At 34.5% G+C, this 13,675-nt stretch overlaps 1 protein-coding gene across 6 annotated transcripts in view; it reads right to left on the reverse strand.

Moving 5' to 3' along the window:
* Positions 1-13,675, reverse strand: part of PTPRK (protein tyrosine phosphatase receptor type K) — a 733,127-nt gene that overhangs the window by 312,527 nt on the left and 406,925 nt on the right. For all 6 annotated transcript variants that reach the window (XM_044676955.1, XM_044676950.1, XM_044676951.1 and 3 more), the window contains exon 6: positions 11,471-11,645. In XM_044676955.1, coding sequence (XP_044532890.1) covers positions 11,471-11,645 — 175 coding nt within the window. The remainder of the gene's footprint in view (positions 1-11,470; positions 11,646-13,675) is intronic.

Consider the following 13,675-nt stretch of genomic DNA (forward strand, 5'->3'; position numbering starts at 1 on the left):
GAGTATAAAAGTTTTTGCAAAGACTAAGAAAGGCCTTTCATTTCATATGGACTGTTTCAAGTCCAACTATGTCTGGAAAATAAATAGAAATGAAGCAAAATAATTTTCTGTATTCTTCCTCAATTCATTATCATTACTCATAGATTCTATTCTCTCTAAAAGGAACCATTAGAACATTCACGTTTGAATTCACCTTTGATGTGAATTTCAATTCCGAAACCTTTTTAATGGTGATCTTTGACATGAGTAAGATAAACAAACATATGGCAGTGAGTATAAAATGGACACTTACGTAGTAATACAAGTAATTTTTGTTTACTTTCACAGTTCGGAATTCTGCAATTCCAGTCTCACTTTCCTCTAAAACCTCTTCCCTTTACGCAGAAAAGGCCATTTTTTCCTGTTTTAGATATGAAGTCTCTAGCAATGTCCCTGCAGGAAAATACTTGTATTTCAACTTATGTGACACTGCTTCTGGTGCTATGACTATCTCTCCACTCACTGTCTAGTAACTGAATAACAGATCTTTTCTTTCTTCATTGACCACAAGGAGGCACTTTTGACTTGATGTACCTCAAAACTTTCTACACTAAAAATGATTCAAAAATGTTTTGTAGCTAAGACAGAGATAAAAGTTTCCCAAGGAAAAACCATGATAAGTAGAAAAAATTTACATGTTGAAGATCTGAGATTGAGTTCAATTTCCTATCTGTAAGACTTTAAATGACTGACTCCCCATTTTCCTCACTGCATCGATAAAATGAAAGGATTGAACTAGATGACCCACATGATTTCCTCCAGTTTAAACGTCCTGTAATATTGCTTGTTATTGGCATTCTGGTCGTTCTTAGAACAGGAAAGGGGTCAAGAGAAAATCAGTCACTTTTTGGAGTATGCCTGAGAGTTTACAAGTCATATTCAAAATTGAATTTGATCCAGACAGCAATCTTGTGAAGCAGTAAAAGTAAGTAATTCTTCAAACATTATTTTATATATAAGCAAACCAAGGCTCAGAGAAGATAAATAGCTTTCCTAAGGTCACATTTAGAAGCTGGTAAGAGTATTAACTCAAACATAGGTTTTATCATTCCAACTCCATTTACTACTCCATTTCAGGGCATTTTTTCATAGTTTTTTTCATTTATCATGGCTATGATAATACTTATTGTCTTACCTAAGTGTCACAGGTGTTAGAAAAATCAAGTTACACAGCTGGTATTGAAAGTATTTTATGACCCTAAACCTTTCATGCTATCCCCATTCCAATAAATAAAGCTCTCTCATTTTCATACACTCACTTTTTCATCAGTCAACTTTTAAAGAAGCTCTGCTAGTTACTGATGCTAATATATATTAGCTTCAGTGGTCCCTATTGCCTATAGGATAAAATACAAACCCTGCAAGCTGACATACTTAAGTTTTCCTTAGACATTTTGAAGTTTTCTATTAACCCATACCTGGTCTTATACTTATGTGTTTATATTGAAAGGTAATAACATGGCATAGTACAAAGCTGAAATATAAACTATAAATATTCTTTGATCTAGTAGGATCACTTCTAGATCTGTATTCCAAAGAGGTAAAAAAGTAAAGGGACCTATTTGTACAAAAATATTTATAGCAGCTCTTTTTGTAGTGTCAAAGAATTGAAAATTGAGGGTTCTTTATTAATTTAGGATTGGCTGAGCAAATTATGGTGTATGACTGTAATGTAATGCTATTGCAGTGTAAAATGATGAGCAGGATGATATTGGAAAAGCTTGAAAAGAACTACATGAATCAAGGCAAAGTGAAGTAGGCAGGACCATTGAAAAAGTGTACAGAGTAACAGCAATATTGTATGATGATCAACTGTGAAAGGCTTAGTTTTTATCATCAATACAATGATCCAGGACATTTCTGAAGGACTTCTGAAACCTGAAAGATAAAGAATGATATCCACTTCAAGAGAAAGAATTGTTGGAGTCTAAATGCAGAAAAAAACATATTAGTTTTTACTTTATGCAATTATTTAGGTGTTTTGGTTTTATGTGTGTCTTCTCAAAATAATGATGAATATGGAAGTGTTTTGCATGTCCATACATGGATAACCCAGATCAAATTGCTTACCATCTTGGGGAGAAGGGAAGAAAGGGAGAACATTTTGATCTTACAATTTTGGAAAATATACATGGAAATTATTTATTACATGTAATTGGCAAAATTAAATATTAGAAACAAAATTAAATTTTTTTAAAGTAGAAAGCTAGAATAGTCTAAAAGACCTGAATTCTAATCTTGCCCCCGATACTATTTATCAATGTTGTTGCTTTTTTTCCCCTAACCACATACTAGACTATAACTTCTACAAGAGTGTTAACCATATCATTATTTTCACCAGTGTCTACAAGGTATTATAGTTTAGTCAATAAAAACATGGACTTCCAGTCAGGAAAATATGTATTTGAGTCGAATATTACAAACACAAACACACACACACACACACACACACACAAATAGCTATGCAACCATGGATAAGTCATATAACAACTTGATATGGTTAAGATAACTTTAAGAGTATACATTAAAGAATAATTATCTAACTACATCAGTAGAGGGGAGTTCCACACAGATGTAAATCACAAGTTCTGACTTCAATAAAGAAAAATCCCCAGTGGCTAGCTAGCACTAGATCTTATAAGTGCCTAGTGATAAGAAAATATTTCTACTTAATTCAAATACTAAAGCACCTCCCTAGCATAAAGTCATTAAATGCCAATATGCCCTAATAGGAAAGCTGTTTTTCCACTTTCTTCTATTACAAGTTAAAATGTAAGTCAAATCCTGAATGATATTTTAAAGTAATCTGTACTTCTATATTTTCTTGACATGCACCACCAATTAAATTAAAAATTCCTTGTGGGTAGGTGTTATGTCCTCTATTTCTCCAGTGTTTCACAGTGTCTGGAACACTGTGGATTCTTAATATTGCTGCCTTACCCAATAGAGCTGCACAGAAACCAATTTAGACAGGCATTCTTTCTTTTGCTTACCCAGGCTATTTTCTTATTAGGCCTTACAACAGGGAAAAGAGGGTGATGACAGGAAAGAACTAAAATTAAAATGTAAATCATACCATATTATAAATAGAGAGGATCTCATTGGTTTAATGGGATCAACTTCACCTGTTAACACAACTCTGATAAAAGAATAAAGGGATCAGATCCAGCTGGGGGAAAGCAGTTAGTTCTTAGGAGCTTGGTAGCAGGTAAGAAATAATTCCAGTACCTCCCTGATCTATCTGAAGTCCTCAGTGAGGGTTCTAGCTAAAGACAAACTCTTCCAAAACCTGTTCAGTGAGAGAAGCTAATATCAACTCCACTGCGAAAACTCCTGCGATCCACAGGAGTTAATTTTGGAAAGACATTCAAAGCTCTTCAGGGAACTTATCATCCCCTGCTATGAAGAATTTTTATGAGGATGTTAAGGAACAATAAATGCAATCGGAAGGGGATAAAAAAACTATCTGGATTTGAATATCATCTCAGTATTGCTACAGTGATACTATGGGGAGGATAAAGAGTGCATATGGAAAAATCACGTATATTTCATTTAATAAAATGCCAGTTTTAAATCATGGCATAAAGAAGACAGACAAGGGCAGCTAGAAAACAAAGTGAATACAGTATTAGGCCTATTATCAGGGGACCTGGGTTCAAATTTGACCTCAAATACTTCTTAGTATGTGATCCTAGGAAAGTCACAACCTCAACTGCCTAGCCCTTACCACTCTTTTACCTTGGAATTCATATGGATTCCATGACAGGGGATAAAGGATTAAAAAAAAAGATACACCATTATACTATTAATTCTTGACATCAGATTAAATTTTTTAAATAATAATTATTTTTAAATGAATGTCAAACCAATCCAGATACTATTCTACAGATTGTTCTAAAAGTCATAGTGCTATTTTAGCTATTAAAATAGTAATTTAGGGTAGCAGAGCTTAAAATTATACTAAGACTTTGTGGACACCTTGTTTTCAAGACCTGTATATTTAGAAAGGAATGTACTCTTCAGACATCAACTGCCTTCCAAGATTAGAAATAATAATTTTAATGATACTTGGTTTCAAGTCTAGCCGTAGTGCATTATGTGAAATAATGTTATCACTAACTTTTGTTACTCATACAGTCTTTTAAAATGCATCAGTCATTTTGAACACTAATTCATCTGAATGACTAGCAACTACATTAAATGAGGGGTGACTTCCATCTTTCTTAGGTAAAGCATTCAAGTTGTACAAAAGAGAAAAAACGTGAATATGAGGGCTACTGGATTGAAAGTAAGTTAAAATATAATTAGCATTCTCTTCTGGCATCTCAATATGATTTTCATGCACTTCAGTAAACAAAATCTAAAGGAGGATAAATAGGCTACAAACGCCTTTCATATCTAAACAGACCACTGCCATCCAGATGGACATTTTTATTTAGCTGTTTGCATTGTTTTCAAACAGCTATTTTGAAAGTGTTAAAATGTATATAGTTGAATCCAATGGTCTTTCCCAATAAAATTTGAAGAGGGAGTTCAAATTGTCATATGAATTTGTAAGCCTAATGGTTCACATATAGAAACTAAGTTAAAATCAATGTTGTGTAACAAACAAACTAAATTGTGGAGGTTTGTCTTCTGAATTGGTGATTTCAGAGTATGGTGGAATGATGTCTGATTCCCCACTTCCCACAATATAGATTAGTTTTCTCTAAAAAGTAAGGGAAGAAGTTGTCAGGACTTAATCATTTCCTGATTCAGTGGATGGAAGTTTCTGTTTGCCTAAGGTTATGAAAAGCCTTACAAAGGTGAAAGAGATTTCTCTAAATGTGGTGGATTTCTGAGGAGCCCAGAAGTCATGATATCCTGTTCTACCCATCTCATTTTCACATGGAGACTAGGGGTGGCCATATACAGAGAAGGTAAGGGCCACTGTGTCTTTAGTGCTTATTCTTGCATAGCTAAGGAAAAGTAAACCTCCTCTCATTAACTGTTCAAAGACCTTTGAGAGTCTTATTTTGTCCCAATATCATAAATACAAAGGGACAGTGCTAAGCTCTCCATTAAAACATAGCATTGAAGTAATCAACTACATGTAGTCAGTAAGCCACTGTCATTTAGTTCTGCATTATAACTTGTGCTGCAGGTTAGAGGGAGGGGAAGGATGAGTATTTAAATTGGAATTTTAAAATATACTGAATCAACTTAAATTTAAATTATGTTTACTTTTTAAGTAAAGCATCATCTACATTTTATTTTGGTTGGTTCAAAGACTACACCTGAATTATTCTCTTCAAACTTTCTCCTGTTACCACTATCTTCTACTATTTCAACTAAAAATGTGGTGTCAAGCCCTTCCTTTAATTCCTATATTCTCAGGATAACCCAACTCACATGACACACAATATCAGGTACAAAATCAGAATCACTGAAAATAGGGGCTAGAAAAAGAGATAAGAGAAGCCTTTAAAGGTGGCCAAAAGCATCAGTCAGGAAAAGCTCTATAAAGCTGCTATAACTTGTTTAGAGATGGAGCTATGTGTACAGGGACAGAAAGCAGGGGGTTCAACCCATTTTCACATCTAGGATTTCCAAAAGTCAAGAGTCAGCAGTGTGGGTCTCAAAAACAAAAAAAGGTTACTGTGGGAAGAAAAGCAGATGCCAAGTGGAAAAGACATTCTTCTCAGAGATTCTAAATAATTTAGTAAAAGGAAGTGTGCCTCCATTGTAATGGAGGGAAGACTAATTTAAGGAGGGGCTGGAGAGGAGGTGTTAGGAAAGGAATATGAGAAGAGATCTGCTGAGAACAGATGACTAAATCAAGGAATATGGACTGGACCTGAAATTTCATTGGTATACAGAAGCAGATAGGAGTTCTAGAAGCCAGCACCTTCTCTGTTAAGCATTCCTATTGTATTAGAAAGTTGCCTGGGGCAGCAAAAAGGCTCAGTGATTTGCCCAGGGCCAAACTGCCAATATTTGTTAAAAGGTAGGAATTGAACCAAGGTCTCACTTGTTTCAAGAGTGGATTTCTAACCATGATGCCATGTTGGGAGACGAATGAGATAATTATAAATGACAAAGTATACTCTCCCAAAATATAGATGCATTCGTAGCTATTAAACTAAGTGATACTGAAAAAAAATACCTTCACAGGTTCTAAAAATGTAATATTATGCCCCAAATATAAGTGTGTCATTTTTTTGTTATTTATGATCAAAAAATTTTTTCCTAGAGGCAATATGGAGAAGTAGAGAGAGAGCTGAGTTTGAAGCCAAGTAGACCTGGGTTCAATATTAAGTTTGGCCTTTCACCCATGCTGGACTTGAGGTTCTGAAATAGGTACTTAACATCTTAGTTCCCTTAAAAGTCATAGAAAAATAACTTTAAGTTGCAGAAAAGGGAAAAGGTGGGGTTTTCCTCACCCAGAAGTATTTATATCAATAAAATCACAGCTCCAATACCTATCTTAACAAATATTTATCAAGTTATCTAATATTTACAAGGCACCTGAATGTAGAAAGATATCCTCAAGTTTCAATAAGCACTCTGAAGGAGGAGTCAGGAAGCAAATTTCCTAGGCTAGTCAATACTGGTGACAGAGAAGAAGCCAGGTATTCATAGAGTTTACAATCTAACCTGAGGTATAAGACAAATACATATACAAAAATAACTAACAATATATAGTTAGAAATGTTAAGTGCCAAATAAGAAAGATAGTGACAAAAATGAGCCACAGGTCTCTATGGAGGACAAATACACTATTGTTCAAATAGGCAAAGAACTGGCAACTAGGTGGTTCAATAGATATGGAGCCTGCCATGGAGATGGATGGTCCTGGGTTCAAATACAACCTCAGACATCTTCTAGCTATGTGACTCTTGACAAGTCATTGAATGCTGAATGCCTTGCCTTTAGAGTTCTTCTTCCTTGGAACCAATACTTAGTATTGATTTTTTTTTAACCCTTACCTTCTGTATTAGAACCAATATGGCAGAAGAGTGGTAAAGGATAGGCAATGGGGGTTAAGTGACTTGCCCAGGGTCACACAGCTAGGAAGTGTTTGAGGTCAGATTTGAACCCAGTACCTCCCATCTGTAGGCCTGACTCTCAATCCACTGAGCCACCCAGCTGCCCCCCTTTGTATTGATTCTAATATAGTCAGTAAAGGTTTTTTAAAAAAAATAAGCATAGTGAACAGGGCCTGCAAACTCTAGTGCAGAGAAATTGATGTTAGTTCTTAAACAAAATTTTATTGTGTTTTTAAAGGAATAGTTAATAAAGATATAGAAACGGACAAACAGATAACAAAGAACCAACATGAATTCATCTACAATTGGTCATGACAGACTATACTCATTTGCCTTTTTATATAATTTGGATTACTACAGTTGGTGCATTTAGTGAATACTTAAAAATATAGTTAACTGTATTTTGGCATATCATTATGGAAAAAAATGTCATACTAATTTTATGGAAAACATGGAGTTATGGATGAGAGAACACTAAATATTTAGGTGAATCTATACAAATGTCTAGAGCCAAAAAGTTATCCTTAAATTTTGAGTATCGCGGTGGAAGGCAGTCTCTAATGTAATGTTCCAAGCGTATGTGCTTAAATAATGGTTAGATCTGGATTCATATCCATCCTCAAAAACTTCCTCAACTGAGGAAAACAGAGATACTAATAGCACCTACGTCTCAAAGTTGTTGTGAGAGTCGAATAAGATATTTATGAAGTGTTTAGCATCCTATAAGTGCTTAATAAATGGTAGTCCTCCTTACCCAGAGACAAGAGAAATATTTTGAAATGAAAAAGGAACAAATTTAGACTGGATTTATGGAAGAGCCTTTAAAATTACTTAAAATAACCAGTTGTCCTAAGCATATCCAGGTTGTTTTAAACTATCAAAAATTAGTGGGCCTTCTCCCAAATTGGAGTTAATAGAACTGCTTGAAATGGTGCTCTGGGACTTTCAGAGAGAGAGAATGTAACAGAGGTCAGGGGGTTAACTTCAGAAGAGAGCCTTCAGCTTAAAAGATGCATCATGTTTATTTAAGTAGGTAGAGAAAAGGAAATTTGAGGATTCAAGGTAGATGAGATAGTAAGAGCAAAATGGCAATTCACAACAGAAATTCAAAAACCAAAAGTTTTCAAAGTGAGCTTTATCATTGGTTGACAAACCACTAGAAAATGAAGTGCATAAAAATGTCGGATATTTCAGCCAAGATTACATATTTTACACACTTCAATTTTTAGATACATTGAGCAAAAGCTTCTGTACCTCTCATACTCTCTAATAACCACTGTTGTCAATAAAGTTTGACTTCCCCAAGCTGAAGATGTTATCATTACTCAAAATGATCTAGAAGCAATACTAAAGTCATGACATAGTAAATTGTGTATTTTTTTTTCTTTCCTTCCCCTGGCTGTGAGAACACATAGATCAATATTTTTCAGTATGAGAATCCAGCAGTGAAATTTTCATTTGTTACAAACAGCAACAAAAAAAGCCCTAAGCATGCCCTGTCACTTTCAGTTTAGGAGGAAATGCACAAATAAACTCTTACCCTAGGGTCATCTTTGACAAGAGGCAATACTATGCCAGCTTATATTAAAGACAATTCATATCAATGGCCCAAAAATTTCCTATAAAATTATCATCTTTTGTATCCATGTAACAGGATGTCAGTTTTAAAGTGTCACTGAGATATAGGACCTGTCATTCTGGCTAATTTTCAGTATAGTTTTAACACCAGGATAGCTGATCCCCGGAGGGGATCTTTTTGGTTAGCAATATTTGTTTGGTAGTTATCAAAGAAACATGGAAATATATTTGTCTATAATGTCAAATAAAACTGTGAATAAGGCATTGTGCATTTATTCTGATGTGCAATAACTAGTGATGAGCAAAATAAATCATAGAGATATACACATGCATATATGTATGTATTTTGATTAGATTAGATATAGATATATAAGAGAGACAGACAGAAAGAAAAAAAAAGTTATGTGCATATATTTGTGTGTGCTGGAGCCAGCTCAACCCAGCTCTTGGGTGATGATTATTACATTTTCAGGATAGCTACACCTCAGACATCGGTAAAAGTTACAAACCAAGACTTAAATTGTTGTTTTGTTGAGTGTCTTCACTGAAGAGAGTGATAGAGAAAATATTAATAATCCAGGTTAAATCTAAAAGTGTGTCCTGAGTTAAATTTTTTTTCAGTCAGTTGATAATCATTTACCAACATTCCACTGTGTGAGTTCACTTGCCCACACACAAATAAACATAAAAGTCTTACTGAAATTTTAAGTCTTGACAAATAGCTTTAAAACTGCTTACAATAAAGAGCCCTGGACTAGGAATTAGGAGACCTGGACTCTACAATTCTTGCACTGAATGGCCGTATGGCTACAGTTCACAGTGGGCTCCAGGACTTACTTTTTTTCACCTGTAAAATGCAAGAGATAGTGAAATGATTTCTAAAGTTCCTAACAGGAAGAATTTATGAATTCTGTAAACAATGCACTCTGTTGCTAACATCCAAATACATTACTTTGTGAAATATGTAGGTTAAATGCTTAGTCAATATTGCCTTAAAAAGACAGTTCTTGCCTTATAATTTTCCAATTTTAGATAATTAAATATTTAATGGATTCTCTCTCCTATAGGAGTTAGAATGTATTTGGTAGAGAGCCTTCTGCAACCCTGTACAAGGCAAGTGATGCCACATTTCATTGATTAAAAAGTGTTTGCATCATGGGTCAATATCCACTTGTACAAAGATAGAAATAACATAAGTCTCTTATCCAGCAATTTAAAAACTATTCCTTTTACAAATGTCACATATTTCATCTCTAGAGACATCTGATGAGTTGCTGAATAGGTAAAGTAATAATTAACAAGGAAAAACAGTTTCTTATAAAAGTAGCTTAAACTAGGATATCTGAATAAAAACTTCAACAGTCTTCCAGATCTTGTCAATAACACATTCCCCACTAAACCTCTTTCTTAAGTGTTTTTATATGGAGATGTTTCCATCTCTTCATTAAAGCCAATTTTCCCTTTTAAAAAATTCATCACTACACTCTTAAAGCCATTATTGCTCTGTCAAATAGCCTTCCGTTTACAGCTGCCCTTTGATCATCAAGGGAATATACACACATCCACATGACATGTTCTGAAGATACAGTGAATATGACAATTTTACAGCGTAATCACCATATTTACAGTGGGGATTATCCACAGCAATCTTTAGTTCAGCTAGGAACCTCAGGCTAACAGTAGTGTCAGGTTGGGAGGAGACTGTGGTCAAACACTGAATCGGTATAACTGACGAATCATAATTATGTGTGTATGTAAGAAAAACTCAAAATGCTCATATCTGATTGAGTGTTTGACTTAATGTGACATCATCAACAATAATAACCAACAAAATTGCCGTAATTATTTTTATTTTGTAAAGGGTTGAACATCCATTATGTTATTTAAGCCTCATGATAATCCTGTGAGGAAGGTGCCATCAGCATGACTATCCTCATTTTAAAAAGCACAAAAAGTAAAGCTCAGAGAAGTTGACTTTCCGTGGTAAAAGAATTAGAATTAGGAGGAAGATTAGAACCCAGATCTTCCAGACTCCAAATCTAGCAGTCTTGCCACAAAGTGACAGGATCTCTCCCTAATGTTTTGTTTTGTTTTTGACTATTATTTTATGTGGGGACATCTGTTCTCCTTCACTACTGTTTATGATAGAGTCAGTTGCACAGACATGAGAGCAGAAGGTTCATTTGAAGTAGAGCAACAATCAGACTGCAGAAAGGCAGCTGTTTACTGAGCTGCATGCAGGGACATCCAAGAATTACCCTATGAAACAAAGGATTTATATGGTACTGATATAAGATTATCATAGACAGCTTGTGTGGTGATGGTATAGTAGTGGTGATGAATGTGCATCAACCAGTCTCAACTATTTCACTTGATTGTCTCTTTACTTCTTGCCTCATTTCCCATCAACTGAATGAAATAGCATAATGGTTGGCACAGAGTAATTGGAGTTATTCACATCAGGAATACTATATGGGTAAGGCTTTCAATTATACAAGAAAAAGTATTTTCATTGAAGGAAATATTTTAAATATATATTTGTGTTCATATTAATTTCAAATGTTAACTTATGACAAAAATTATGCATAGTATAGTTTAAAATTTAGATTTCCATAAATAAAATTATCTGACTAGCAAATTTTAAAATTTCATCCTTAATTTTCACTTATGAAAATCTCTGTAATTTTATTTTTTTCCATGATGCTTTGGAGTGAAATCAGTAGGTTTAAAAACAAACATGAAAAAGAAATTTATCCTTCAATATAAGTTATTTGGATCTCAAAATACTCTTTTTCTTTTTTTAAGTAAAAAAATTCTTACTATACCTCTCACAATTAGTTCAGCAAAATTGGAAACTCCGGAACCTCTTTCTGACTGAGTTACACAGCGGTACAAATCCTGATCAGTTTTTGTCACTTCTTGCAATCTAAAGGAAGCAGCAAATCTTCTATGATTGATATTTTTAGTCTGTGCCACTGGTATATCCTCTCCATTCCGTCTCTGCAAACAGAAATCAAATAGTCAAATTAAAGCTGAAAGTACCTAAGTTATTTTTAAATGTCAAGTTAAATAAAGCCAACAAGCATCAGGTCTATATAATGCACATCTACTATGTTCCAGGCACTATGTGTAGGGAATAAATAGTGTAAAAACAAAAACAAACAAAACTACAAGCCACAAAATATCCCCTTCTATGAAGAAGTTTACATTCTAATAGGAGAAAAAAAGCGAATAAATATATAGAAATAAGATGAATTAGAGAAATAACATAAACTTGTGATAAGCACAGTAAGAAAGGCACTAGCATTAAGCAGGGTAGAGAAAAGATTATTCCGGAAGGTAAGACTTTGATGCTAGAAGGAAGATGAGAAAGCTAGAAGGTGGAGATGAAGGACCTAGATACAGAAATCAGCTAGTTAAGACATTTGCAGTCTAGAAATAGAGTGCCATGTATAAGAAATGAGAAGGATGTCAATGTCACAGCATTACAGAGCATATATGTAGGAAGAGGATATAAGGTATTAGAAGAAAGGAAGGAAATAAACATTTATTAAGTACTAACTATTGACCAGAAACTATGCTAAATGCTTTACAAATATTGCTTCATTTGCTCATTGCTTCAATTGTAAATCAAAGAGAGAGATACTAGTATTACCCCTTCAATTTTATAAATGAGTAAACTGAGACAGATGTGAAGTAACTTGACCAGGTTTCACAGAGTTACTAAGTGTCTGAGGTTGGATTTGAATTCAACTCTTCTTAATTCCAGGTCCACCATTCTATCTGCTATATGACTAAATTGCCATTAGGGGACAGAAATTTAGAAAGGTAGTAAGAGGGCTAATTAGAAAGAACTTTAAAAAGTCAGGATATTTTATATTTATTCTGTGAGGTAATAAGAAGCCACTGAAGTTTACTGAATTGAGGGAGAGAGGATATATGATATGGTCATAACTGCACTTTTGGAAGATCAGTTTTACCACCTTCATGGGCATATTACTGACTGGATTGTAGAAAACTTTGAGGCAGGGAGCCTAACCAGAAATATATTGTGACAGTCCAATAGGAAGGTGATGATGTCCTATATTAAGATGGTATCAGAGAAAAGGAGGAGTATGAAATACATCAGAGAGTAAGAAGGCAAATCCATAGGACTTGATGAGTGATTAAATGAGGAGTGGGAAACCAAGAATGGCTGAAGAATGATAACAAAGTTACAAATCTGAGTGACTAGGAGGAGGATGGTAACTTCAAAGGTGCCAAGAAAGTTGGGAAGAAGAGAACACTTCATTTAAGATGTCTATTAGAGACCAGTCTCCTTTGTGACTGAAGATGCAAAACTGTAGAATTATGAATTAAGTAGAATTAACGATTATCTACTCAGAAATGATCAATGAATCCATGGAAGCTAAAAAGTAAATCAGAGGAGATAATTAAGAGAATCTAGTACATAGGCGGGAGGAACATCTAATGGGTGTTACCTGGATGCACATACAACAATACATATAACAACAGACTTAGAAGGAAGAGTCAACTGGTTAGAGGAGAAGCATGAGAGAGGAGAGCATAACAGATGAGAGACAGACAGAAACAGAAACAGAGAGATACAGATAAGAGATGGAGAAAATGAGAACATCAACAATATGATGGTAATTGATAGTGTGAAAAACTTCAGAAAGTTCAAAGATGAGGAATGAGAAAACTAATTATTTTGGGTAATTAAGAGATAACTGGCAACTTAAGAGAGAGTTGTTGCAGTGAAATAATGAAGTCAGAAGCCAGAATGCAGAGAACTGAGAGGGGAGAGGAAAGATAGGGAGTGATTACAGAATGTTTTTATGAGGGAAGAGACTCACTATGAAAGCTAGAAATGATGTATGAACCAAGTGAGAGGGGTTTTTTGTGTGTCTGTTTATTTTTGTTGCTATTGTTTGAAGCATGCTTGTAGGAGGTAAGGACATATCCAGTAGACAAGAAAAGAATGTAAATTAGTCAGAGTGGAGATGATAGAGGGGACCATCTATTGAAGA

This window comes from Gracilinanus agilis, chromosome 4 (genome assembly GCF_016433145.1).
Source record: "Gracilinanus agilis isolate LMUSP501 chromosome 4, AgileGrace, whole genome shotgun sequence".
NCBI lineage: Eukaryota > Metazoa > Chordata > Mammalia > Didelphimorphia > Didelphidae > Gracilinanus > Gracilinanus agilis.